We start from the raw sequence: 26,805 nt of genomic DNA, 5'->3' as shown, positions 1-26,805 counted from the left end.
CTGTCAAAAGAAAAGTTCAAGATGTCAAATGAGTGATTATCGAAGTGAGATCCAGCCTTGATGTGTTTACATCTCAACTCTTCGGATTCTGGAAGGAGGCCCGGGACCGTGCCTCAGGGCCGTGCTGCGCGGGAGTTCTCAGAAGCCAAGTGCCCCAGAGGTGAATTCCTCAGTGTGACTCACAGATATCCTCCTGTGAGTTGGTATTATTCCATTTGAGAATTCCTGTTATTATTATGTTTTAATGGTAGAGAAATATTGATCGGATTCTATAAAAAGAATAAAGCAGACAAGTGTTTGTGAGGACATTGCAGAACGAGATTCCTCTTTTGTCCTCTGTGTCTTGCTGGCTTTGATTCTGGGTGCACAGTGACGTGCAGGTACACACACATCCCAGTGATGTTTTCTTTGTATTGTTTTGTTTCCAAGTTTCTTTCTAGTTTCAGCAAATATTGTGATTTTAATTATTTTAGACATGTCTGGAGCTCTCCAGCTGCGGGCTCCGAGCTGCTTGTTCTGACTTAGATCTCACAGGATGTCCAGAGGGTTGTCAGGTATTTATTTGTTCTGCCTCAATTTCTGACAATAACCTTCCCGTCCCACCCTTATCATCCAAGGGACGTGGGAAATATCTGTGGGTTCTGGGGATTTTTGTTGGAAGCACCAAAGGAAAGTTTTTTTCCTAAGCCTAATAAAGTAAAGGTGGTCTGAAATCAGACTCCAGATGTTGGAGTGGAGGATGGCGGAAGGGAAAGATGGTAAGGGCGCCTGTCTTCAAAGATGTCACTGAGCTGATGTAAGAACTAACCCTGGAACTGTCCTGCTTCCTGCCTTCTTGTCATGTGACCGTGGGAATTTTCTATAGTTTAAGCCATTTGGGGGCAGGGCTTCTGGTCCCTGGAGTGAAAAACTCCCTGGGCGTGGTAAATAGAAGCTTCCTCTAGTGATGTAGAGGTCCTGGAACCAGAGAGAAGAGCTTCTCCTAGCCATCATCATAGAGCAACCAGGGGTGTTGGCCCATGGAGTTGGCAACCATCATTTCTTCTGCAAAAAGCTTTCAGAGCAGTGATAAAATATGCATTTTTGGCTAATTTTTTTTTTTTTTTTCTAAGTAAAAAGTGGAGGACCAAAGAAACCACTTTAAAATGGCTTTCTTCTAAGGGCACCCTTGTCATCATAGCCAATGGGAGGCAACTCCGGACCCTTCAGCTTCATTACGAGGAGGACCCAAGATGTGTGAAATGTCTTTCATTTGCTTCCGTGTCTGTCACTGGTGGGCGGGTGACCTGGGTAGACACACGGGGACCCACACTTGGTTTAACGTTCTGCGGTCACCGTTTTGAAATTCTTCATAATTTATTTGCACTTTCGTTTTGCACAAGGCCCCACAAATTACACAGCAGGGCCTGCTCTCATGTACCTCGAAAGCACGGCTCTAAGACTCTCTTAAAAGGTAAGAATAGAGGTCAGCAATGCGAAATCCATTTTTTAAGCTTTTCTCTTGCACATAATCTCTCATTTTAAAGATAAAAGGATGAACAATGAGTGTTGCTCTGATCTAGTTTTACTTTCCTCTCTCTTTAGTCTTCTACCCAAAAACTCAGCTATGAGAAAGCAAGGACTCAAAGTGTAATTTAAACAGATAGGCGCTGGAACATCACTTATCTTACCCGAGGTAGGCAGCAGGGAGGGTGATGAACAGGCGGCAGGTCGAGGACACTTGTACTGAGTATGAAGTGTCTTCCCAGCATAATTGGGCTTTTAAAACTTACTGCTCCATTAGAAGGAGAGCCTGGGCATGAGTGCTGCATTAGAACTCAAATTTCATCTAAATAATATTAAATCTCCTACTTGGCATCCTGTTTATGCTAATCCTTGCAGCACTTAATGATGTTTGTCAGGACTTGCATTTCCTCTTCTTTAGGGATGTGCTCCGCTAATGAAGAAAAGTTGCTTTTATTGAGAGAGAGAGAGAGGTTCCTAAGAACAGTATGTGGTGGGTTCTTATTTGGAGCACCGCAGGTTTAGCCACTCTCTTTCGTGACTTCATATTCATCAGGGGCTGGGTATAACCATCCTTCTGTGCAGTTGATGTAGGGCAGAAATAAAGCTCAGCCACAAAGCCCGCTCGTCTCACAAACTGCTGCGTCTGAATACAAATGGTTCAGAACCGAAGGCCAAACTCCCTATTTCATCTCCAGCCAGCTGCCAGGGCAAAAATGGATACACTGTGTTTCCTCACGTGGAAGCTGTTCTGCACTTGGGGGTGCAGGTGGAACGGTGGTCTTGTTTCAGGACCCTGATGGGCTGACTTCAGCTGTTTGCGATGAATGTTTGAGAAGAATGTGTAGCATGAGGGAGAGAAGCTGAGCTCACGGCAGGCAGCCTCCCTCCCTGGGGTGAGGGGCTGAGCCTTGGGGCAGTCTTGCATGGTGGTTCGAGGGGACCATGTAGAGGCAGGCAGGCAGCAGAGAAGCCAGTTAAGGGGGGTTTAGAGGAAGAGTATTCTGAGACCCTCTGGTCTTGCACGGCCGGGGGGCTGAGATCTCAAGAGCCTGTGTAGACCTGAGTCTTCCCTTCAGAGGAGGTGCCGTTGGCGAAGGAAGGACCCTCATCTCGTGTGTGTCCGCTCCTTCCTTGTGACTCTTGTCCCTCCTCTTTCTTTTCTGATTCATTGGCTTTTATTTGCTCGAGTTTGCTCTTAAATCTCTAAAACAGTCTTCCTCCTGAGCCTGGTTTTCTTCGATTCTTATTATGTTTCTCTAGTTTCCCCTTGTCCCTTCCTATGACCACCTTCCTTCTTCACAGGGACCAGAGGGGGGCTCTGTGTGCTGCCCACACTGTGTGCTGATGAAGGGGAGGGACATACAAGGTGGGGGCCCTGCTGGTGTTGGGTACCCCATAAGGGGAGGAACTGGATTCCACGAAAGTCCCTTTGACATCTTGAGGATTTTTTCTTTTGACGGATACAAGAGAAGGGTTGCCTTGTTCATTGCGGTTACATTTAGAATCAGTATTTATGTCTATGAAATGAGTCTTTTTTCTTATAAAGCTTTGCCAGCATACTGTTTTTCAGTGTGGCGTTCTTCCAGATTTAAAAAAAAAAAAATAGTTATAGGCCTGAAATGGAGGCTGGGAATAAGCCAGTGAGTAGAGATTGAGCGGGTTTCGGTGCCACTGTCCTTCTCTCTGTTCATATGACTTTGTCTTCAAACAGGACACTGGGCCCAGTAACAGCAGTGATGCCGGTGATATTCATTATTCAGAATCTGCAGGGGGCGGGGTTGGTTTCCATTCTACATAAAGACTATGCGGTGAGTAGAGTGGTGGTATTACAATGCATTTATACCCAATCTTGTTCGAGAAAGAATTCAAGGTGACTTACAGTGATCTATAAAGTACAGTAAGATGCAATTAAAGATAATAGATGAGAGGACTAGAGCAAAAGGAAAATAAAGATAGAAAAGGTTAGCAGGAAGTAGGAATGAGGTTCACACACAAAATTCATGCCCCCAAACTATATATATTTACTACAGGCAGAAGGTGCATTTGGCTTCAATAATTCTAGCAGCCAGTGTAGAGAGGAAAACACATCCAGCTGAATGAGTCTGGTGTACCTCATATAAATACAGACCAGTTATCTAAAAACAACCATCTTTTCAGGTGCTGGGGCCAGAGAAAAAAATTCTTTCATTCTTACAGAAAAGACACCACATGATATAATGATCAACGTCATCAACACAATCCTGAGAGTGAATTCATCAATGAGTTGTTTCGGGCCACTTTTCAGAGTGTCCCTCAATGCTAGAGATGGCATCACCCCAAAGTCCACTGGGACAAGCAATTCTAACAGGTGGTAGCAAAGTGCACTTGTTAAAAACTTGGACTCTGCAGATAGATCTTCAAGCAAGTGTTGGCTCCACCATTGCCTCCTAGGGGCTAACCCTGCCCAGGGTGGATATGGAATTAAATGAGGCAATGCTTACAGGATACTTAATATGATCCCTGAAACATGCTGGGCACGCAAGAAAGGTTACTGTTATTGAATGAATGGCACAGATGGCCTGCATTTACTTTAAGCATTCCTGAACAAACACTGTTTTCTCTGAGTAGAGCTTTTGCTGATAAGCATCAGCTAGCTGGCTATCCATTAGAATGTTTGGAACAGAATATTTTCTATGCTTGGTAAAAGGCAGAGCCGAACACTCTAAGGGAACCGGCCAAGAGGGGAGATGAGTCTTACACACCCTTAGGAAAACTGAGAAGCTTGGAAAAACATGTGTCCGAATAACAGGCTACTCTCCACAAAATACAATCTTGGGTCTGCACTAAGTAAAAGTACAACTGAAGCCACGAAGTCCTATGCCAGAGGGCGTGGTTGCAGTACTCGCAGGGCTGCAGAAGAGAGTGATTAGAGTGGGCGTTTCCAAATATTCACTTGAGCCCACCTCCCCAAAAAGTTTCCTCAGTAAAACACCCACAGACCCTCTACCTTTGATGAAGGTGTGCTTTTGATAAAAACTCTAAAATGAAAAAAACCCCAAATCTAACACTTAACAAACCAGATTCAATGGATTGCTCTACTGGGATGTTATTCACAAGTCAGTTAATATTGGGGCATCTGCCAAAGATGAGCACCATTAGCTTTAGACAAGTGGTCCTACCGCCCTTCTTTCTGGGAAACAACAGGCAAGCCATCCAGGCCATTTCTCGAACAAAGCAGCCATCACCACCACAACAGGAACAGCAACCACTGTTACCCTCACTATAACATCTAAATATGAAAAAATGTAGGCATGGGTATTACCTAGATTAGGAGTGGGAAGGGAGAATGGAATAATGCATTTAGTTCAATCAGCAATGGCATCGAATGAAGAAGTTACTCTCATTCTTACTGAAAACTGGTATCGGATTCATTAAGAGACCATCTTGATTCTTAGCGTGATCTCAGCATTGGGGTAGAGACAAGCATCAGTTCATGAATTCGTGTAGCTCAGCTCATTCCTGTCCGCTGAGCCCAAGGCCAAGGGAAAATCAATGAGAAGTGCAAATAGTCTTAGGTTGGCACAGATTATTCACAGGGCATTACAGAGTATGATGAACAAAAGCCATTATAGAACAGTTGCCTGAAAATACCCCCACTACTCAAGGCTGTAATTTATCAAGCAGAATTTCATTTTGGACCCAATGTCTAACAGAGAAACTAATGAGTGTTAATTCCGAGGAGCAAAGGCTTGGCCTGGTTAATCATAGGATGGGTTGCTTTCTGGGCCAATCAGAGTCCACCATTGTGATGCCCCCCACAGTCCTGGAGACAAAAATGATCTCCAAGACTTTTGTTTAGCTTGAGCTTTTTAATCAACTCCACAAGATGAGGGAATATTTAATTTAGCTGATATTATTTTCATATTTTTAAAAGATTTTTTGATGTGGACCCTGTTTAAAGTCTTTATTGAATTTATTACAATATTGCTTCTGTTTTATGTTTTGGTTTTTTGGCCCTGAGGCATGTGGGATCTTAGCTTCCTGACCAGGGATTGAACCCACACCCCCTGCATTGGAAGGCGAAGTCTTAACCACTGGACAGCCAGGGAAGTCCCTATTTTCCTATTTTACTTGCACATTTAAAAAATAAATAAATAAACTTTTTGAAAGATATAAATAAATTTGTCATGGCGCTGCTTCAAAAAAAATTTAATAAAGGGAGATATAAAGACCTAATTCTGGTTTTAAAAAAAAAGACAAAGAGGGATAACAGAATGCTGTGAAATTAATGGTGGCACTGAGACCATAATTAAAAGGAAATGCAGTAGACAGCTTTACTCTCAGTTTCGGGGGAACACAAATTAGCCATCACGGGTACAAATGATTCACATTAGCTTTCTGCAGTCACTCCAGGGTGTCCTTCAAGTTGCCAGTGAGGAAACATCCTCACACAGCTTGACAAGGATGTCACCTGGTCAGATTAAATACTGGCCTACAAAGATCGCAAGGCCTTTTACTTTGGAGAGGCATGTCTTGTCCGATCCTGGACAGGTCTGGCTCTGCCGGGCACTCCGTACAGCCCAGGCCGTGCTTGGGATTTACGGCCCTACCTGATCGAGGCAGTTGCTGCGTAGATACCTCAGGGCTTGCTGGATACTCTGTGGCAGGGGCTGTCCCGTTCTCTGGACATGAACGATGAGAGGAATGCCAAAGACTGTCTTGTCTCTGTAATCAGGAACTTTCATCCTCTTCATGAACTTTGGAACTGCCCTAGAAGTCACAGAAAGCAGGTCATGCACGCCTCGTGGAGCACACTGTGGGGACAGGCTGTGAGAGCAAGAGGGAAGCCAAGCTTTTGTTGGCATATTGGACAAGCACGGGGGGATTCAACGTTTCTCTCTTAATTACTCACATTACATGGAAGGACTGTGTGTGCCCCGTGCCTCTGTTAGACCTCTACTATTAAACAGCGTGACTCACGTTAGCAGAATGGATTTATGGCCCTGCTTTCAAATCAAGTGCTCGACTTTCCAGTTTAATGGTGACAGACACACTTCTCGAGTGATAAACACTTAAACGTCCCCAACAAGACATAACAAAACAAATTAAAAAATACATCAAGAAGAAGAAATCTGGTTGGGGTTGGGGGAGAAAGACGGGGAGAGAAGATAAATCACATTTCTAGACTATATCCTTACTTTTCTAAAACCAGTTCTACCTTTTAAAGGAAATTTTAATACACAAGCATATATTGACTTAACCAGGCAATTTATAACTTTCTAAAATATTTTTATAAAAGCATTGCCGATTCTTCTATATGACAATTAACAACACATTTTATTTTTTTCCAAATCCACCAAATCATCTAAAATAGGTCCACATTCAAGTTCCAACATATGCTTTTGTCAATTCCTTATTCCAAAGGTTTCCTGCATATTGTTGTTTTCATTTGCCAGTGAAATAAAAGCAGAACTGCATTTGAAGAGTTCAGTGCTCTTCGAATGAAGCAGTGCTGTAAGTGTTGAGCTCTGCATTGGGCCAGAAGGTGCAAGAAACAGATGTTTCTTTGCAAACTGCCAAAATTACTTGATGGCAAGTTTATTTTTAATGTCTCTGTTCACAACTAATTACTCTTTACTTGTCCTTTTTTCTTCTTGGAGCCTGACTGCCTTCCCTGGAAACTGACAGAGAGCTACAAATAAAGCAATGCTTCCTGCAGGCTACATCACATCGAAGCTTTGGATCGAAGCTTTGGCAGCCCAGAGGCGGGCAGTTAGGCAGAACTCTGGGCATTATTTTCAGGAGATTGGCAGTGAAGGCAATGAACGGATTCTTCAGAAATCACAAAGTAAATACTGAAGTGTTCGCGATCGCACCCTGAGCCCTGGAACAAACAGTCCCCTCCTAGGTGAATGGGCTACGTACCACGTCCAGCCGTGTTTGTTGGACATGGAGTGCTTTTCCATGATGGCCGTGAGGCGAAGCAGGGAGAAGCGCTGGAGCAGGTTCAGCTGGCCGGCTGTCTGACCGCTGATGTGGGGCGACGCCGTGGACGGCTGCGGCTGGTGTGAGAGCTGGAAGCTGTTCCACCGGAGTCGCCTTTACCGGAAAGACCGTCAGAGAAGCCAGTCACAAAGGGCACGTGTTATCGGAAAATACAGGATGTTATTAATTGTTAAGTAGCTAATCAAAATAGGTTCCGAGCCAAGAAAACCACCAAGCAAATGGAACAGAAGACACAAAATGTACAGAAGAAACAGAAGAAACTATTTTTCGCAAGTCTGATAAATCTGGAAAAAGTCATTATCTGTTTCATTAGGAGGCTTAAATAAGTGATATAATAAATTTTATGTGTTTGTTTATTCCTAAACTCATTCCCAAAGTGTTGAAAGCAGCTGAGACTGTGCGTGTGCGTAAGAGAGAGAGAGACATTCAGACAGACGGACAGACAGACAGTGACAGAGAGAGAGCCAGAGATCGCAAACGTTTGGGAGCTGTAGAGTACTGTCACACTGCTGTCTTGTCTCCGCACTCTGACTGGTGAGCAGCACTGACGAAGCACTACTGAAGTGATGACACGTCAGTCAATGAGCCCCGAGAGCCGTCACTGCCTCAGTGAGAAACCCAGCAGCACATACAGTAGGCTGTTCCTACTGCTTAGGCCCTGCCAGGGCCATTGTCTAAGGAGCTTCTGAAATGGTCGTTGTACAACAGCTTTTATGTACGTAGTAATCGGCATTTTCAAGCCAAAATAAACATGAAGTGTGTATACACCTTAGATCTCAGAAATTTCTCATGGAGTTTTTTAAAAGTTTAAAATTTGGGGTAGAGATGCTGTGCAAGGTCATGGGAAGGGCCTGTGCACAGGTCATGGACCTTCTCATCAGTGCTTTGCACATAAGAAGCTCAAAAATTTTTTTTTGCATAAAACCAAGATTGAATTAAAGGGTAAACACTAGGAGAAATGAATGTGAGTTAACATGGATTCAATCACCACAGTATCTGCACAAAAGACATACTACTACTGTTCAAATAATCCCCAACCACATACATCACTTAGGACAGTGTTAAATATTTAGAAGGTACTCTATAAATGTTTGTTAAATACATAGACCATAATTATTATGAAATGGATTAAACATCATTTCACAAAGTCATGCCACCAACCTGTTTGGCCTGGTCAGAGAGGCCCCTACTCCAGAGTCCCTCCTTTCTCTGACCCCAGCAGCCTCTGATTCATTAAGAGACGCTCCATCTCTTTCCACATCACTGGGTGTTGTCCGACCTTCGGAGACAGAATTGCCTTCGAAATCTAAGGTGATCTGACTAGGAGGGGGAAAGGGGCAGAAGCCAGCTTCTCCGGACAGTGCGTTATGTGCCTGCAGTTCAGGTAACAGGTTTTTGGACCAGTCATCCACTACCTCTTGGAGCCCGTTGACATGATGCAGAATGTCGTCCAAGTGAGGGAAGAGATCGTCCTTCTCCAAGTCCAAAAGATCCCCGGTGCTGGCATACAGGTGGGAGCCAGGGACGTTGTCATAGATGCTAACTCGACTCGCTCTGTGGCAGGACGCCATGAGCCTGGGCTCCCCGGCCCCAGGGCCCGGTCGTCTGCCCGGGGAGATGTTTCCAGTCCTCCAGTTAACCCCACTGCTATTGTCTGCTGGTGAGAGGCTTTCGATAGAGAGCGCCTTGGGGAACGTGCCTGGTTTGTGGTCCTTGGGAATGTGCACCACCAAGTTCTCTTGGGAATGAAACTCGCGTGCGTGGTTTTGGTCCCCTGCACCCCGCAGTGCTGTCCCCGCCAGCACATCCAGGTCTTCTAAGTACATGCCCCCGCGCTTGTGGGCCTCCTGGCATCTTCGCTCCTTCAGGCCGGGCGTGCTCACCCCGCTGCTGCTGTTTTCCGACGGGCTGCTCTCACCGCTCCATTTGCTGGGGCCCGGAAGCCCTGTTTTGCAGGCAGCGGGGGGTGAGTTCTGGAGATCTCCATTTGGAATCTGGATGCACTGCATGGCCTTGAAGGACTCGGGCTCCTGCTGCAGCACCGGGCCGCTGATCACCAAGCCCCCGGTCCGCCCGGACCCCTTCTGCCTTCCCTGCGCTCCTTTCCCTCGCAGTGTTTCCATGCGTTTCAGAAAGGATTTGGCTCTGGCCCGGGAGGGCTTCTCATTCTTTGGGTGCAAAGGGTGCTGGAGACCGTCTCTGGGGGACGGCGGGAGGCTGCTGCCGCCCAGCGTGGCGTCCAGCATGGCTGGGCCGTGGGCGCAGTACTGCCCGGGGCCGTCCAAGGCCTCCCGGCCGGCGCCGTAGCTGCCCGGCTGGCTGCGGCCGTCGCTCCCGCCGCTGCTTTCGCTGTGAATGGAGCAGACCTCGGGCTCGCTCAGGTCGGTGAGGACGCTCTCACTGCTGGTCGTGTTTCTCATCGTAATGTCTCCTGACGACCCGTTTCTGTCTCCGCCGGGAAACACTGCGTGGAGGTCGTCCACGCGAGACCACCGGCGGCTGGTCCTTTGGAAAGTCCATTTGTTGCTGATGCAGAGATCTTCCTCATCAGAGTCGTCACCCTGGGAAACATCAAGGATGACGCGCATTTACAGGTGGCTGGGATGGAGAGGGGAATCTAGGTGAGCACAGGCACGGTACCCCCACCTCCTTTTTCTCCTTCCTTCCCTGTCGCGCGTGCTCTCTGGGTTTCCTGGGCACCTTCGCTGGGTCCCTCCACCGTCTTTATGGTCCCTACACCCTCTTCCTTCCCAGTAGCTGGAAGATTCCTTCCCAACCCGCAAAGCTCTCTTCCTTTCAGTTTGCCTTCCTTCCTCTCTGAGAAGCTTCCTTGCCTGATTACAAAGAGGGCGTAATTACCATCCTCGAGACAGCCTAAATATAAAACACCTGTAGTTCTCCTTTTCGCATAGAAACTTAATCCTGCCATAAAATGCATTTACTTCTTCCCTGAAACCTCTTCATGGAGCCCTAGGACCATATTTCCAGCTTCCCTCTTCTGAACCTCGGAGCCAACACTCCTTAGTCTCCCAGACTTGATTCTTAGCATATGTTCCCTGTGTAAGTTAACGGCAAAATTATCTCCGAATTCCTGGAAGTAGAAACTTGGGAGCTATTCTAGAGACCCCTGGTGGAGGAGAGTCCAACCCAGCCTGCACGGCCGGGCCGGCCTTCTTGGTTTTAATTAACCCTGAATTGGAGTGCCTTCGTAGGACACGCTTGTCCGGGTGCCGAGGCCCCACTGCTCTGTCCTGTCGTACCTGCTGCACCTCACACATTTCTCTTACTTGTCTGGGTTCTGCCTGAATTCGTAGCACCTGAGAGAGGAGAGTCTGGTTCCCAGAGATGGCTTTGTTTAGGCCATCTAAATAATTTCCTTCTGAGATGAACGGAATCATCTGCTCCTTCTTCTCCTCACCATGCGTATGACCAAGACCCAACTCTGAAATGATTCTCAGATCCGCTCCCCTACTCTTATCTTCACTCCCATTCCCTAGTGCAGGTCCTTGGCACCTCTGGCTGGGTTATCACAGTAAAAACCAGGCCAGCATCTTCTCCATCTAAACAGCTTTCCAAGTGTAATCCAAGTACGATCACAGGATTTCCCAGTTTAGAAGCTTTCAGTTTCCCTCAGCCCTCCTAAGTGTTATTATGGCATTCGAAGCTCTTTTGACCTGATTGCAGTGTGCTTTACTTATTTCAGCTGTTCCTCCCAATCTTCCTGCATTCTGTTCTCTGACCTGCAACTACGCCCCAACACCCAGCTCTGTTACAGGATTAAGAGCCTAAGGGGTATATATGGTCCCCACATCCTTCCCTGGTCCCTGACCATTCTTGCGTACTCAGTTCATGTGTCCCTTTGAAGTCTTTCAGCACAGCCCCAAGGCAGTGACTGCACTCCCTCTGTACTCCTGTAGCATTAGGTTTAGATCTTTATTGTAGCATTTATTATAATACTAACTTAAACTCATGTCACAAGCACCCACTCTCAACATTTACAGGTAAGTTCATCAAGCATATAGTAACTGCTCTCTCTATATATATCTATATGTGTATGTGTGTGTGTGTGTGTGTGTGTGTGTGTAGTTAATTGGATTAAGTTTATTTCACTTTATTTTGACATCTGGTTCTAAGACCTGGTTCCCAGTGCTAGTAGTTAATACCAGTTAGACTTAGGTGACTGTACACAAGTTGCTCACTCTCTCCAAAGTAAGTTTTTATCATTTATAAAATGGGAGTAAAAATAGGCCCTGCCTCATAGGTTCGCTGTGGGGATTAAATGAAGTACTGCATTTAGTAGTCCCTCACTGAGGAGTATTTGTTCATTTGTTATTTTTCAGTGTCTGTTCAGTGGCTTCTATGCTACCTGTCCGTGTAAGACCGATGGCTTATCTATCTTTCTACATATCTGACATCCACCTTATCTTCTCTGGACTTTGCAATATATTGTTTTCAAGGAAAAATAAACAGATGCTTAGTCAATAAATGTGGGGTCTTCCCATTCTTATTTATTTCCTGAAAATCTAGGCTTACATGAGTTGGACTAAATGACACATTTGAAGTTTCAAGTATAAGGTGAAAGAAGGTAGAAAAGCATGGTACTCACAAAGAATTCCATAGCTGTGGGAACACAGTAGGAAATTAGCTCTGAGTTTTTAAAACGTTGTACAAAACTTTGGCGAAAGAGTTTAAAAATTGTACAAATGGAAAAAAAGGCAAGACTATAGGATGATGAGTCAAAAATATACTTTCTTTGTAGCATTTTCTACTTCCTCTTTCCCTGTAATGGATACAATAAACCCTGAAATCTGAGAGTCATTTAAATATCAGGTACTGTGATAGGTTGAAGGTTTAGTTTATTGGATTTTCATGTCACATTTCAGGAAGCTAGTGAGGAGAAGTTGATATTAAGTAAGCATTCTGAAAAAGCCTTTTAGCAAATAGCTTCTGAGAAGGCAAAAGAAGGATATGCTTTTAAAGAAAATACAGATATTTAAAAATAGAAACTACAATATTTAGTGTTAGCTCCAACGAGCTCTCTAAAGCGAGCCCAAACTTGGTTACTGATGCTAGCAAACCACATACTAGTTGGATAAGGACTTCTTTATGTTGGTTTAGAAAAGATGCCAAGCGGGCACTGTGGGCTGGGGATGGAAAGCCTGCCCCTGTCTGCTAGGCTCTAAGGAGCTTATTATACTAGCTGTGGGCAAAAAAGGGATATTTAAAACCCAACCAAGGCATATGAGAAAGTGGTAAACTCCTGGGAAAAAAGGCAAACAGTTCAGGGAAATTTTGCAGTATTTAGATGGTTTGAACCAAAACAAACAAACAAAAACCAAAGCAATAAAAATCAAAAATAAAACAGAGAAAAAAGAAAAAAATACCCATCTCCTTTAGTACCCTGTGCATGCAATTATCATAGTACATCCAAAGGGTACTGACATGATTCTGTGTCTGTTTTTCCCACTAGTGCAGGATCTTTGAAACTACTGATAGTGACATACAGTAAGAAATACATTTTTCAGTTATAAGATAAATAGGTACTAGAGATGCAATGTACAACGTGATAAATATGATGAACACGGATGTACGTTACATGTGAAAGTTGTTAAGAGAGTAAATCCTAACAGTTCTCATCACAAGGAAAAAAATTTTCTTCTTCTATTTCTTTCACATTGTATCTATATGGAATGATGGATATTCACTAAACTTATTGTGGGAATCATGATGCATGTAAGTCAAATCATGCTGTACACTTTAAACGTATATAGTGCTCTACATCAATGATATCTCAATAAAAATGGAAGAAGCATAAAAGGAAGTAATCCATATACAGTACCTAGAACAGTATATGGAACATACTAAGTGTTCAATAAATGTTATCTGCTAATTTTAAAAAGTACATTTTCCATCACTACTCAAGGCCCACATACAAATTATGCTAAAGTGAAAGAAAGAAAGAAAGAAAGAAAGAAAGAAAAAGAAAGAAAGAAAAAAAGAAAGAAAGGGAAAGAAAGAAAGAAATTCATACTATAATAATTATCTTTGTCCTCTGATACTTTATATTCTAGTTTAGTCTATTTCATTTTTTTTTAAAAAATGTTTGCAACCAACCAAATTCATTTGATAATCCACCAACAGGCCATGATTCACAGTATGAAAAACACTAGAGTTTTAGTTTTTTTATACATTCACGGCGTAGCAGATGGTCAGGCACATAGCAGACTCCCCAATAACTGTGAAAGTGTACTGATTGTTTAAGATGATCAGATTTCATCTGTTTTTTTTTTAAGGCTAAAAACAAATAGTCTGTGATTATTTAGAAATGCAAAATGGAAACCTCTCGGAGTCAGATGTGTTTATGAGAAAAACACACCAAACTAACTTTATTCTCTTATCTTAATGATTTAGTAAACCATGGAGATACCATAGACGTGGAGTGTCTGGATTTCAGCCAGGAGCTGACAAAAGGCTCTCTCGATATTGTTGTGGCCAAGACAGCAAACTGCTGGAGGCTACAGAGCATTTTGTTAGTAGCTGGTTGAGTAACTCCATCAAAGAGTGTGATCAAACGACTGAAAGTAACTGAAGGAGAGATCTCTGGGGGGTGCTTTCAGGTTATGCCCATTTTCAGAATAACTTGAATGAGTCAGAAGAATTCATGTTTTTTAGATGTGAAGATGGCACAGATTATTCAATAAGTGATCTTGAGCAAGGCACCCACTTTGAGACTCAATTTTCTCAGCTGTAAAATGGAAATGATAACAATACACATTTAGCATGGTTTGTCAACAGGATCAAATGAGATTATATATGAAAATGCCCGATAAATGTTAAAGTGCAAGATAAAACTAATTATTGTTGTTAGAGCATAGTGATATCGAGATGCATGAAGATCTTAACAGAATTGAAGGACGGCCTATTAATAAGATGAAATTTCATGAAGTAAAATATAAAGACCATAACTTCACAAATCTATTATAGGATGTGCAAGATGGAAAGGCTTGGTTCCTATTAATAGCCTTGAGAGTTGTAGCAGATTTAAGCTTAATATGAGTTAACCATGTAATGTGGCTACCAAACTATGATCACCCACCTTAGGATACCTGACCAGAAGCATGAATCTCAATACTTGGAAGGTTGCAGACCCACTGTATTCTGCCTGGTCACATACATCAGGAACAATGAGCCACATTTTCAGGGGCACGTGGAAAGGGATTTACTCCTAGAGAAGAGTAATCGGAATGGCCAATGATCTAGACACCACAACCTTCTATGAAGGATGACTGAAAGAACTAATGGTTTGGTTTAGAAAGAAGGAACTCAAGAGCAGTGCTACTCGAAGTGTGGTTAAGGGGTTGACAGTCCTCAAACTTACTAGTCGTCACTGAGATAAGTTCAGACGTTGAGAGTAAGCATTAAAACCATTTGTCACCATTTGGCAAGGCTGTGCTATACGAGTTCATGATCAGTGGACTTGTCTTGAACAGGGTTGAGACCAGCTTGGGTGTTGGGCGCAGTAGGTTATAATGTGTGACGTTTCAAGATTAGTTTATCTACCATAACCCAAAGTGTATAATGTACAGGATCCACTGTTTTACAGAAAGATAATTGCAGAAGTTGGATAGTAATGAAAGATTGAAGATGAATTTTGAAAATACAGCATCACTTACTTCATTTTGAATGAAAGGTAAAAAAAATAGCCAAAACTTCAAAGAATTACTTTAAGACTTCTTCTTTGATTCCACTCAACATATTCTGTGAGATGGGTTTCTTTATGATGACTAGTATTAAAACAAAGAAACAGGGACTTCCCTGGTGGTGCAGTGGTTAAGAATCCGCCGGCCAATGCAGGGGACACAGGTTCAAGCCCTGGTCCAGGAAGATCCCACATGCCACGAAGCAACTAAGCCTGCGTGCCACAACTACTGAGCCTGCGAACCACAACTACTAAGCCTGCATGCCTAGAGCCCATGTGCCACAAGAGAAGCTACTGCAATGAGAATCCAGCACACTGCAACGAAGAGTAGCCCCCGCTCTCTGCAACTAGAGAAAGCCTGAGTGCAGCAATGAAGACCCACACAGCCAAAAAACAAAATAAAACAAAACAAAAAACAAAGAAACATTTTAGATATGCATTTTTCCCTGTGAGTAGTGTTGCTGTCAATCCAACCTAAATTAGATAACAAGCAAAAAACTCACTGTCAGGAATACTTATAGTCATAGTGTTTGATTGAAATGTGCGTACAGACATTTAACATGGGGAATTTCAAAGTAAACTTTTTGTTTAGTTCTGACAGCTGAACAACAAAAAAAGTTATAAGTGCAATCATGATTCTTCATATTAATAGCCTAAGTATACTTTTAATAAAAATATGAATAATTTTTGTAGTTCTTTTCTATTTCCTGTTAGATTTGTTCCAATTATATTTATTGGGATGCAATTTTGTATCTGTAGAGTCTAATAAAACATTTAGGCTTGTATTTTCTATAACCTTTTATCATTTCATATTTCTAATAATTCCTTTGTAGTGAATTTTACAAACGTTATCTTGGTCAGTGGCAGACTGGAAATTAAAAAAAGAAAAATCAGTCACCATAGACAGTTTAAGAGACTTTGTTCTAGATTGAGCAAAGGTCAGAAAACTTTCTGTAAAGGGTCAGATAGTAAATATTTTAGATTTACAGGCCATCCAGTCTGTCACAACTACTCAACTCTGCCTTTGCAGCCAAAAGAATGGGTGTGGCTTTGTTCCAATACAACTTTCTTTACAAAAGCAGGAGCACTAGTTTGCTGACCCCGGATCTAGAGGAAGGGGAAATCCATATTCTGTGCTTCTCCAGAGAAAACAGCTGGAATCAGATGGGCAAATTTATACAGAATCAGCTTTTAGCTTATTATATGGAAGACTTCTGGTAATTAGGAAAAACCAAACTGCCTTGCAATATAATGAACTCATCACGTCTAGATGCTTACAAACAGAGCCTGAGTGAATTATGATAGATGCTCTAAAAGTCTATCCTGTACTGGATGGGAGACTGGAAAAGATGAGCGAAGATCTAACTCAAAGATCCTATGGTTCTAGGACATTCACGTGCAACAGTCTTCAATTCAAGACTGTATACTCTCCAGCCAAGCGAATGATGGAATGAAATGTAACTTCTTTCATGTGACGCTGCTGTTCGGAGCTGCCAGGAGGTGTCTTATTTGGTGGGAGATTTGAGGTTGTGAAAGGCAGGGGGGCCGGTGGGGTGGATTGGGAGGCAGAGGTCAGGCTCCCTGACGACACCCGCAGCTCCTTTGAAATGCCCACGGCATCCAGGCTGGGAGGTGCTGGCTGCAACGTGGCAATTAGTCATTGTTTCTGTGTGGCTTTCCACCTTTGGCCATGATTTCAGAGAGCTTTGTTAAAACTATAACTTAAACCAGAAACTTCTTTTGAAGCTGCTCTTTCTCCCCTGGGAAATCTTAGGTAATAGTCCTGTGTTCGTGCGCGTCCCTCTCTTTCCTCATCTAACAGAGATCCTTATGGGAGTTCGGTCTCTGACTTTAGCTTTGTACTCAGAGCTAAGCACTATCGCATAAACGCTAACCGTAATTAGGGGATTTCAGTGTCGTCATAAAGCAAGTGTGAATTCTGTAGGTAATAATGAAGAGAAACACTTTTCTGAGAAAGATCAGCTTTGCAAGTGCCTTGGGGTTTTTAATTTAGATGAAACGCCAGTGTTTGGCTTTTTCTAAAAAATGAGAACATTCTTAGCTGAAATTATATATGCTTCAGAGACAAATGCCAACCAGACACTGCAAAAGAAAGGATTTTGTATTTTTTAAACAAAATTTGACCATCTCTTTCCGCTGGAAACAGGAGCCCATACAAGTCCACAGCCGTGAGAGGCGGCTAATGCATAGTTACACAGAAATTTAGACGTTTATCTTCCATTACAGTTGACTGGAGCTGAGCGGCTGAGCCCTCCAGTTCAGAAGCAGGGACCTGCCACTTGCAGCGCTGCAGGGGGAGGAGCCTGAGGCCCGAGGCAGACAACTGCTGACGTCCCCAGGCTCTCAGAAATGCCGGGTTTTAGTGAGTCTTTCAGTGAGGAGCCTGGCCAAGACTGAGGACACTCTTCTCCACCTGACTCTCACAGGGAAGGTAATCTCGATCTTTAGAGGACTGCTTCTCTCTTCTGCAAAGTGGTAAGGTGCGATTTCATTTCTCCTGGTGCTTTACAAGCGAGTGGCATTTGATGTACAGGAAAAGTGCATGCCTAAGTAAGTATGAATGAGGCTTCACCATCTTTATGTATTTGTGGATTCTCTTTTTTTTTTTTTTCTGCCTTGGGTCAACCCACCAAACTCTTCAGAATTAAACAGAATTAAATGAGAACCAAGTTCAGAGCAGAGCAATGAGATTCATGACTCATTCACTATGAGACATCCAGAGATAAATTTCCGTGAAGACATTAAATAAATCATGGACTTGAGTACAAGACGGCAAGAAATATCCTGCTTCTAAAACAACAATAAAAATACATAATTGTATGTATTGCTGAGGAAACCCTTCCAGGTCTCAGGCCAAGGGTCAGAAGCTCATGCCAATACATTTCTGAATATCTCTGAAAGGCCAGGAGGGGCAGTTTGCGGCCAGAATAGCTGGGCTCAGATCCTGCCTCTGCTGTTTCTTCGTGGCTCTGGGCAGGTTACTCATCTTCCCTGCCCTTCAACCTCTGCATCTGTGACACGGGGTTAGTGATGAGGAATAGTGCCTGGCACAGAGCGGGCACCGCGGGAGCTCGTTAACCACACCACAGAGCACTGAGCAAGCACACACGGCCCTTCTGAGGCCCAATGGTCCTGAGGGAGAAGAATGACTGTGGCCCTGGACGGCTAAGCCATTTGGGGATGACATCCTGCAGCATTAAACATGTCTGGGCCTCTGCAGATTAGAGATGAACATTATATTTCTATTTCTTGGATTGATTAAAATGGGGACATACCCAGAGGAAATGCTACTGTCTTTTTTTTTCTTCTTCCAAACAAACTAATTCCAAAGTTGGTTGAAGCTCCCTTTGGTGCTTGGTTCGCGAGTTTCATTTTCTATTTTTGATCATTTGGCCTAGTCCTAGCCTGTATTTATTTTTGGCATTTTTTTGCAGTAAAATAAAGGACTAGCCTATGACTCGGACAAGGGACAGATCATGGGAACACGTGCCACCACCAGGGTCTCCTGCATAGTTGCTTAGACCACAGTCACAGATGCTGGTCATGACTGAGATTCACAAGTAGGTGGAGATCACCCACTGGATTTATTTATTTCAAAATTCAGGCCATGAGTCCCCAGTTTACAATGTGGAAAGCAATGTTTTATTCAAGTGCATGCATCTGCGGGGCCTACAGCTAAGTAGGGGCTGTAAGAGTGTGTGCCACTATATCCAACATAAGGACTAAATTAAGAATGTCAGAATACTGAAGTGACCAATTTACAGAGGAGCTTTGGTGAAGGTAACAGAGTCTAACAAATGTTATTCAAGCCTATCTCACATGTGGGTTTTGAAATGCCGGCAATAAGGGAAGAATCCAATCACACCACTTGGTTGAAAACAAATCGTGTCGTTAGTTTTTGGCATTTGCTTTTGTGACACACAGCAGCTAAGGAGCTGCACCGGCAGCGTACAGACCAGCCACACAGGTGTGGCTACGCTCGGATTAATAAGAAACATGTGTTACAAGCAAACAGTGTGTATGCTTCTCAAGGGGTCTATTCAGCCAGATAGCTGTTGGGATGTTTATTCCCACATTTACAATTTTTCTTTGACCTGGACAAATTGCTCATGTTTTAATATATTCTCTGGATATTGTTTTTCACCATTTTACCTCCTTAGCTTAAATCTTTGGCTCCCAGCTCAAACCCTAAACTGTTTTGAAGGTGAGGTCAACCAGAATTCATTTGCGCTTTTTTTGGGTGCTGTTTTAGAGCAGAAATTCAGGTTAAAGTTATTTTTAAAGATTAGGTTACTCAGGAGTGACTTAAAATCCATGGGCTGTAATGACTTCTCTGTATAGACCAGAATAAAGAACACTTTCTTTTGACTCAAAGATGTTTTCTCTGCTTCTTCAAAATATACTAAGGCTTGACTTGTTACATACTGAAGATGTGAAATGAAAAAAGTAGGCAACGATTTCAATTCTGAGTTTCCTAAAAGGATCAATTCAGTGAGAAAGAGAGGTCTTTCAGTGCAGTGGTTAGGGGCCTCGGTTTTGGAGTTAGACACACCTGAAATTGAAACCCTGCTCCTCCACTGGTTGAAAGATCACGGGCAAGGGACTTAACCTGTTCAGGTTTTATTTTCCTTCTCTAGAAAACAGAGAATCCCTATCACAATGGATTAAATGCCATAACATAGCTCGTGGAAAACAGTAAGTGCTCAATAAAGTACAGCTTTGTTTCAGAACCAAAATCTCCTGTCTTATTCCTACAGAGGGAAGAGCACGTGCAAAGTCCTAGAAGAGGGAGGGAGCATAGTGGCTCGTAAAACTGAAGGACATTCCCTGTGACCAGAGAAAAGTGCAAGGGGCGAGAATGGAGAGATGCGGCAGGTTCTGAATCTTGCTGTTACACTCTCCCCCCAACCCCTCAACCATGATGAAACAAACCTGCCTGACAATGAATGCATCTTGACTGCACTTGAAAATAAAATGCCACAGGAAAGAATGAGGCAGAAGACACTTGGCCCCATAGATTCTTTTCTGCATTCTCTTAATCTACAAATCACTGTGGAGAATTTGGGTCTAATATGGAGTGGATATTTACAACTAAAACTTCTGAAAGATTATCATAAACAATTAAGGCATTTTACATTTTTATGCAAACCCTCTGATAAAACTAAATCAAAATGAAACAGTGAAACAAACAGACGTCAGCCTAGATATATAACAGACTTACTTATGATGTTTATGATATAATGGGATATTTGGAGAACAAACACTGACGGTCGGGCATTTCAGAATTTTGCTTCAGTTCGTGTTGTTTTTCATTTGTGAATGCAAGCTTCTACTATTGGTATAGCCATGGTCTCAGTAAGGTGTAGTAAGCTTACCTACCTTTTTCCTTTGGAAGTTCACATCAAGTTTCATTGAGGCACACTTGTTCAAGGTATTTAGTCGTCTAAAAAGAAAGAAAAATGTGATGATTGCTACCATTAATGAACCTAAATCTTCCTTCCAGTTTGATAATTCTCATTGATTGCCAGTGAAGTTGAAAGTGCAGAAGCAACCAATCACGTCCGAAGAAAGGACTGTACCCAGAGAAGGTACACAGTAAAAGAGTTCCCATTTGTTCTCTAGCCTCCAGACCTGAGAGGACCTTCCATGAAGCCTACCAATCCCTGCCCCTTCCCTTTCCTGGCTTCTCTTTCCACTATTCTTGGAAGCTGTGAGCACTTAGTTTTAGCCATACTTTCACCAGTCCCTCAATTCGTCTGCCACCTTGACCTTCCATCCAGTCTGTCCTACTAATTCCCCAAATTTGGATCAACTCAACCATCTGTCTTCTCTTCTGCTCTTGTGTAATAGTGCTGAATTACACATGCCATGGACTGAACTGTGTCCTCCTCAAACTCATACACTGAAGCCCTAAATCCCAATGTGATTGTATTTGGAGTAAGAAGTAATAAAGGTTAAATGAAGTCATAGGGTGGAGCCCTGATCCAACAAGATTAACGTCTGTAAAGGAAGAGACACCAGAGCACTCCCTTTCTCTCTCTCAATCTGCCACGGGAGGACAGGGCAAGAAGGTGGCTGTCTGCAAGCCAGGAGGAAAGTCCTTACCAGGAACCGAACCCTGTTGGCGCCTTGATCTTGGACTTTCCAGCCTCCAGAACTGTGAGAAAATAAACCTCTGTTGTTTAAGACACCCAGTCTGTGGTATTTTGTTATGGCAGCCCGTGCTGACTAATATATACATTTTGAAATTCTCCCTCAGCTGGGCTCATCAAATTGCTACCCAGCATTTATTTCATTTTTGGTCTCTAGTCAGCATCCATTCTCAGAGAATGAAAACTATCTAATCCCTCAACAGATGACTTAGCCACGACTGCCAGTGGGAAAATACAGCTTAAGTCACTAATTCTTTTAACAATTCTTTCCTTCATCATATAAAAGAGATGCTCCTATTCTTTTTCAAAGCTAACACTTTATCATGTGTCTGATTTCAACATCCACCACTTCATTGGGACTTTGACACCTCATTTATTCCCTCTCACCTCAGCAGACTCTTCACTGTTTTTTTCTCTAAGCTCATCCCTGTCATGAACAAACTGACTAACCAATTAGTTAGCAACCTAAATAACCATAATCAAGCAAACTACCAATTTTCCTTCAATCTTATCTTTCCATCAAGCAACTCTACTCACCATCCTGACATCCCCTTCCTTATATTATTCAGTTTGCTGAGAACATCCTTAATTTTCATTCACTCTTCAACCCACTGCAATCTAATTTCATGAAATTCTCTTTGCAAATGCCTTTATTATTTTATTTGATTTTTTTTAATTATAGCATATGGTTTAAGGAGTCAAACATTACCCCTCACGTCCTTTTCCATTTACCAGTCTTTGGAGGCAACTTTTTAAAGTGTTTCTTTTGGTGTTTACTTCCAGCAACATGTATATGCTGTCACTTCTTCATTTTTCAGTTTAAGCCATTATCTATTGACGTTGTTCTATGAAAGATAAAGTTTTTTTTACTATGCATTCCCCCCTCATCCTCCTACATGCACATTTGTACCCTTTGCCTCTTATATAGTTGTCATAATTTTGTAATTTTTTGATAAATCAATATTTAGTGTTTATTTTCTATGACCATGTAAATGCTATTCACATGTATATCATGCTCTGATTACTTTTCCTTTCATTCTAAACTTTTCATTATCCCAGGAGTTAATAAGCATCTTATTTGTTTCCTCAGTTTTCTGTGTACTTATCCTTAAATTCAAACTCAGACACTTCCCTAATTATCTAAATGTGTTAAAATATATCAGTCTATCTAATTTCCTTGGAGATGTCTTTCTCAGAGCCTTCTGACCTGTTCTAGTTGGGGTTGCTATATATATTTTTTCTTTTTAAGTCATGGGCTGATTAGATTTCTCAGAACTCAGATTCTTCTTGAGTGTGTTTTCCAGTGCTCTGGAGCTGAGTTACAAAAGAGGCCTGGGGATCTCAATATTTGGAATATAGGTAGACTGTCAATGGAGCCCCCATTTTCAATAGAGTATTCCATTTTCAGCAGTGTCTGATGTCCCTCGGTCCAGCCTCTCCAGAGAATAAACTTCCAGTCTTGTGCTGATGGTTAGGGAGAGAAGTCAGCAAGATTTAGCTTGCGGAGTGGATCAACGGCTCTACCTACTCTAAAATAGAATTTCAGGACTTCCCTGGTGGTTCAGTGGGTAAGACTCCGTGTTCCCAAAGCAGGGGGCCTGGGTTCGATCCCTGGTCAGGAAACTAGATCCCACATGCATGCCACAACTAAGAGTCCGCATGTCGCAACTAAGAATCGCACGCCACAACTAAGAAGTCTGCATGCTGTAACTAAGAGCCCTCATGCCACAACTAAGAGTTGGCATGCCGCAACAAAAGATCCTGCATGCTGCAACGAAGATCCTGTGAGCCACAGCTAAGACCTGGTGCAGCCAAAAATAAATAATAAATAAATAAATATTTTTAAAAATAAAATAGAATTTCAAACAACCCTCTTCTTTTTTTTGTATAAATTTTTAAAATTTTATTTTATTTTTATTTTTGGCTGCGTTGGGTCTTCGTTGCTGCGTGCGCGCTTTCTCTAGTTGCGGGGAGCGGGGCCACTCTTCGTTGTGGTGCACGGGCTTCTCACTGCGGTGGCTTCTCCTGTTGTGCAGCACGGGCTCTAAGCATGCGGGCTTCAGTAGTTGCAGCACCTGGGCTCAGTAGTTGTGGCTCACAGGCTCTAGAGCGCAGGCTCAGTAGTTGTGGCACACGGGCTTAGTTGCTCCACGGCATGTGGGATCTTCCCGGACCAGGGCTTGAACCTGTGTCCCCTGCACTGGCAGGCAGATTCTTAATCAGTGCGCCACCAGGGAAGTCCCAACCCTCTTCTTTTTGACTCACCTTCAATCTCACTTCACATTTTGGATTTTTAGGATTTCTGTAGTGAAAATTGAGTTATTTTATGACTTTGTCCACTGACCTATGACTTTGTCCACTGACCATTTAGATTTTGTTTCTTGGGCTTGTCAAATCCTCTACCACATATTTTTGTTTTTCTGCTTTGAAAATTTGGTAACTGTGATTTCTCTCTCTCTGTATGGACATTTGCTTTCATAAAGGAATATCTCTCTGTAAATTAGTGGAAATTTAGAAGCAGCAAATTCAGTTGCAAAACCTCCCATCTTTGACCAATGACTTTTTTTTTGTATTCTGGTTATACATAGATCTTAAGTTTTCAGTTCAATGAGTTTTGGCAATTGTAACTACCCTCGAACAAGATAAAGAACATTTCTTGACATCAGAAGGTCCTCCTGTGCTCCTTTACTGTCAGTTTTCCCTACCACCACATCCCCTCCCGCCACTCCCAATCATCATATAAATGGGATCATACAGTATGTATTCTGTGTGTGTCTGGCTTTTTTCACTCATCACAATGTTTTTGACATTAATTTGTGTTGTGTATAGCAATAATCATTCCTTTTAACTACTGAGTAGTATTCTATGGTATGAAGATATGGTATGAAGTGTCCATGGGTTTACCCCATGGACACTGGGCTCTTTCCAGTTTTGACCAATGAGTTTTTAATCACCAAATTCCATAGTCTCTTTCTAGCAAAGACCTATTTGTAGCAATGGGCCTAATTGGCACTCACCTTCCTTGAAACTCTTCTGGTCTTCGGCATTCAAGGTGATGAATTCTCTCATCTCTCTAAACACTATCTCCTTCCTGTCACCAAGCAATACTTGCACCTTAACTATTGATATTTTTTATAATTCAGACTGCGGTTCTTGTTCTTTTTACTCTGCACAAGCATAATGAGATATCTCATCTTAAAATAAACTAGACTCTGATGATGCCCATCCTCCTTCTCTAGTGTGGACATCTCACCTGAGCTCCAGAGGTACATTCCCAACTACTCACTAGTCTCATCCATCTGTGGGGTCCTCCTGGCCCTTCCAACACACCTATTAAAACTGAACTTGCTGCATTCTCTTCAAAACCTGTTTTTCCTATTTAAAGTCTTGTCTTGATTAAGAGCATCACCACTAAGCCACCCAAACCAGAAAATGGAGTCAACTTGAGACCCTTCTTCTTCAAGGTCTACATTCATTTGAGCGTCAAGTCCTATCAATTATACCTCCATGATATCTTTGAAATCTTGCCTCTCCTTGGTCCCGCTCAGTCCCTTCTCATCTTTTTCTTAGAGTCAGGCAACAGCCTTTTAAATTGGTTTCACTAATGCTTCACATTGAAACCAGTTCTATTTCTCAACTTTTTATCATGTCACTTATTTACTTAAAATTATTTGATGACTATATTCATTTTCAGCCATCTCCAGTTTGCCCACTCACTAGACATTCATTAGTGTCAAATATGATAGGCAGTTATGGATTAGAAGCTGACCATCTAGTCTGAAGCTGGCTTCTGCAGGTTCTTGGCCTTTGCTCCTATAACTGACAGCCTGTTTTTTTTGGCCAGTTCCACATGTATTAACGTCTCTACCTAAGAGCTAAGAGTGGTATGTTAAATGCATTATATACTGTTGACCTTTGAACAATATAGGTTTGAATTGTGTGGGTCCACTCACACACACACCTTTTTTTTTCAATAAATATATCGGAAAATATTTTGAGATCTGCAACATTTTGAAAAAACTTGCAGATGAACTCCTTAGCCTAGAAATATCGAAAAAATTGAGAAAAAGGTATGTCATGAATGCATAAAATACATGTAGATACTAGTCTATCCTTACATAGGCACAAGGTGATATTTAATATAAAATCAGCAATGTATTAGTTTTCTTGCTGTTTTATAACTTTGCTTTCAAAAAATCACATTACCATACAATATGCCTCTTTCTCATAACTGGAGAAATTGCATATCAGTCTATCATCACAAGGAAGTGGTTTTTAAAAAAAGTAACAATGTTTCCAGTACTGGACTATGAATACAGATGCAGTACTTATGCCATAAAAATTTTATAATGATTCATTCATTAGTGTGTAGGCTAAGCTACCGTGATGCAATCCTGTCAATTAAACTAGGCTACCATAAGGCAATCATATTGCTGCTTCTTTGTTAACACGTGAATCGTTATACCTCTAAATAAATATGAATTTCTTTTTCACATTATCTTTTCATTTTTGATGTGTTAGTAACATGTATAACATCGGCAATGTTTTGTATCATATAAACCAATATTCATGTAGGTACCAACACACGTCTTGTAAGCAGATGACATGGGCTTACAGTATCGAAAAATACAGTACAGCACTGTAAATGTACTTTCTCCTTCTTATGATTTTCTTAATAACATTTTCTTTTGTCTAGCTTACTCTATTGTAAGAATACAATATATAACACATATACAAAATATGTGTTAATTGACTGTTTATGTTATTGATAAGGCTTCTGATCAACAGTAGGCTATTAGTTAAAATTTTAGGGAACCAAAAGTTAAATGTGAATTTTGACTTAGTGGGGGGTCAGCAACCCTAGCCCTTGCATTGTTCAAGAGTCAACTGTACATCGGTCAAGGCATATATATATATATATATATATATATATATATATATATATCCTCACTTGGAAGTTCTGATATATACCTAAATAAGTTGATGTTTCTCATTGGCAGCTCTGTAATAGGTTTGTTTAGGAAGGATTCTCTGTTATTTATAAAATTTACTTATCTAACAAACTTGTTATTCCATTATGGTTTGGAAACACAAACTATTTTACTCTACACAAAAGTTTTTTACCTACTGCACATACAAAAGTCATCAAATGGTTCATGCTTTACATACCACATACTTGAATATGCTTTATACTTTCTGACACACATAGGAAGTTTATTTATTATTTTTTATAGCTAGAGACTCTAACATTTAACTATCTAGATTCAGATCCTTTTACCTCCTCTAAACTCAGATATTTGCTTGTGTCTTAAGAATTGCTCCTCTACTTGGAGAAAATGTTTTCAAAACATGTATCTCATAAAAGACTCGTATGCAGAATACATAGAGAACTCTTAAATTCTGTAAGTCACAAAACCTGATTTAAAAAGTGGGCAATATATT

The 26,805-nt window shown here is 42.0% G+C and overlaps 1 protein-coding gene and 1 long non-coding RNA gene across 7 annotated transcripts in view; one reads left to right on the top strand and one right to left on the bottom strand.

Moving 5' to 3' along the window:
- The window catches only part of STARD13 (StAR related lipid transfer domain containing 13), a 222,108-nt gene that overhangs the window by 15,191 nt on the left and 180,112 nt on the right, over positions 1-26,805 (bottom strand). For 5 of the 6 annotated variants that reach the window (XM_067713429.1, XM_067713428.1, XM_067713430.1 and 2 more), the window contains exons 4-7: positions 20,591-20,654; positions 8,653-10,052; positions 7,411-7,584; positions 6,096-6,255 (exon numbers count right to left, since the gene is read on the bottom strand). In XM_067713429.1, the coding sequence (XP_067569530.1) occupies positions 6,096-6,255; positions 7,411-7,584; positions 8,653-10,052; positions 20,591-20,654 (1,798 nt within the window). Of the gene's footprint in view, positions 1-6,095; positions 6,256-7,410; positions 7,585-8,652; positions 10,090-20,590; positions 20,655-26,805 lie in introns of all 6 variants that reach the window. The other variant, XM_067713433.1, reaches the window with a different exon arrangement.
- Positions 16,777-21,399, top strand: LOC137211200 (uncharacterized). Its single transcript, XR_010936949.1, has 3 exons — positions 16,777-16,964; positions 17,438-17,761; positions 19,969-21,399. It is a non-coding gene; the product is annotated as an uncharacterized lncRNA (long non-coding RNA).

The sequence above is a fragment of the Pseudorca crassidens genome, chromosome 18, assembly GCF_039906515.1.
Source record: "Pseudorca crassidens isolate mPseCra1 chromosome 18, mPseCra1.hap1, whole genome shotgun sequence".
In the NCBI taxonomy this organism is placed as follows: Eukaryota; Metazoa; Chordata; class Mammalia; order Artiodactyla; family Delphinidae; genus Pseudorca; species Pseudorca crassidens.
Note: the sequence above shows the minus strand (reverse complement) of the source record. Positions and strands in the feature narration are given on the sequence as shown.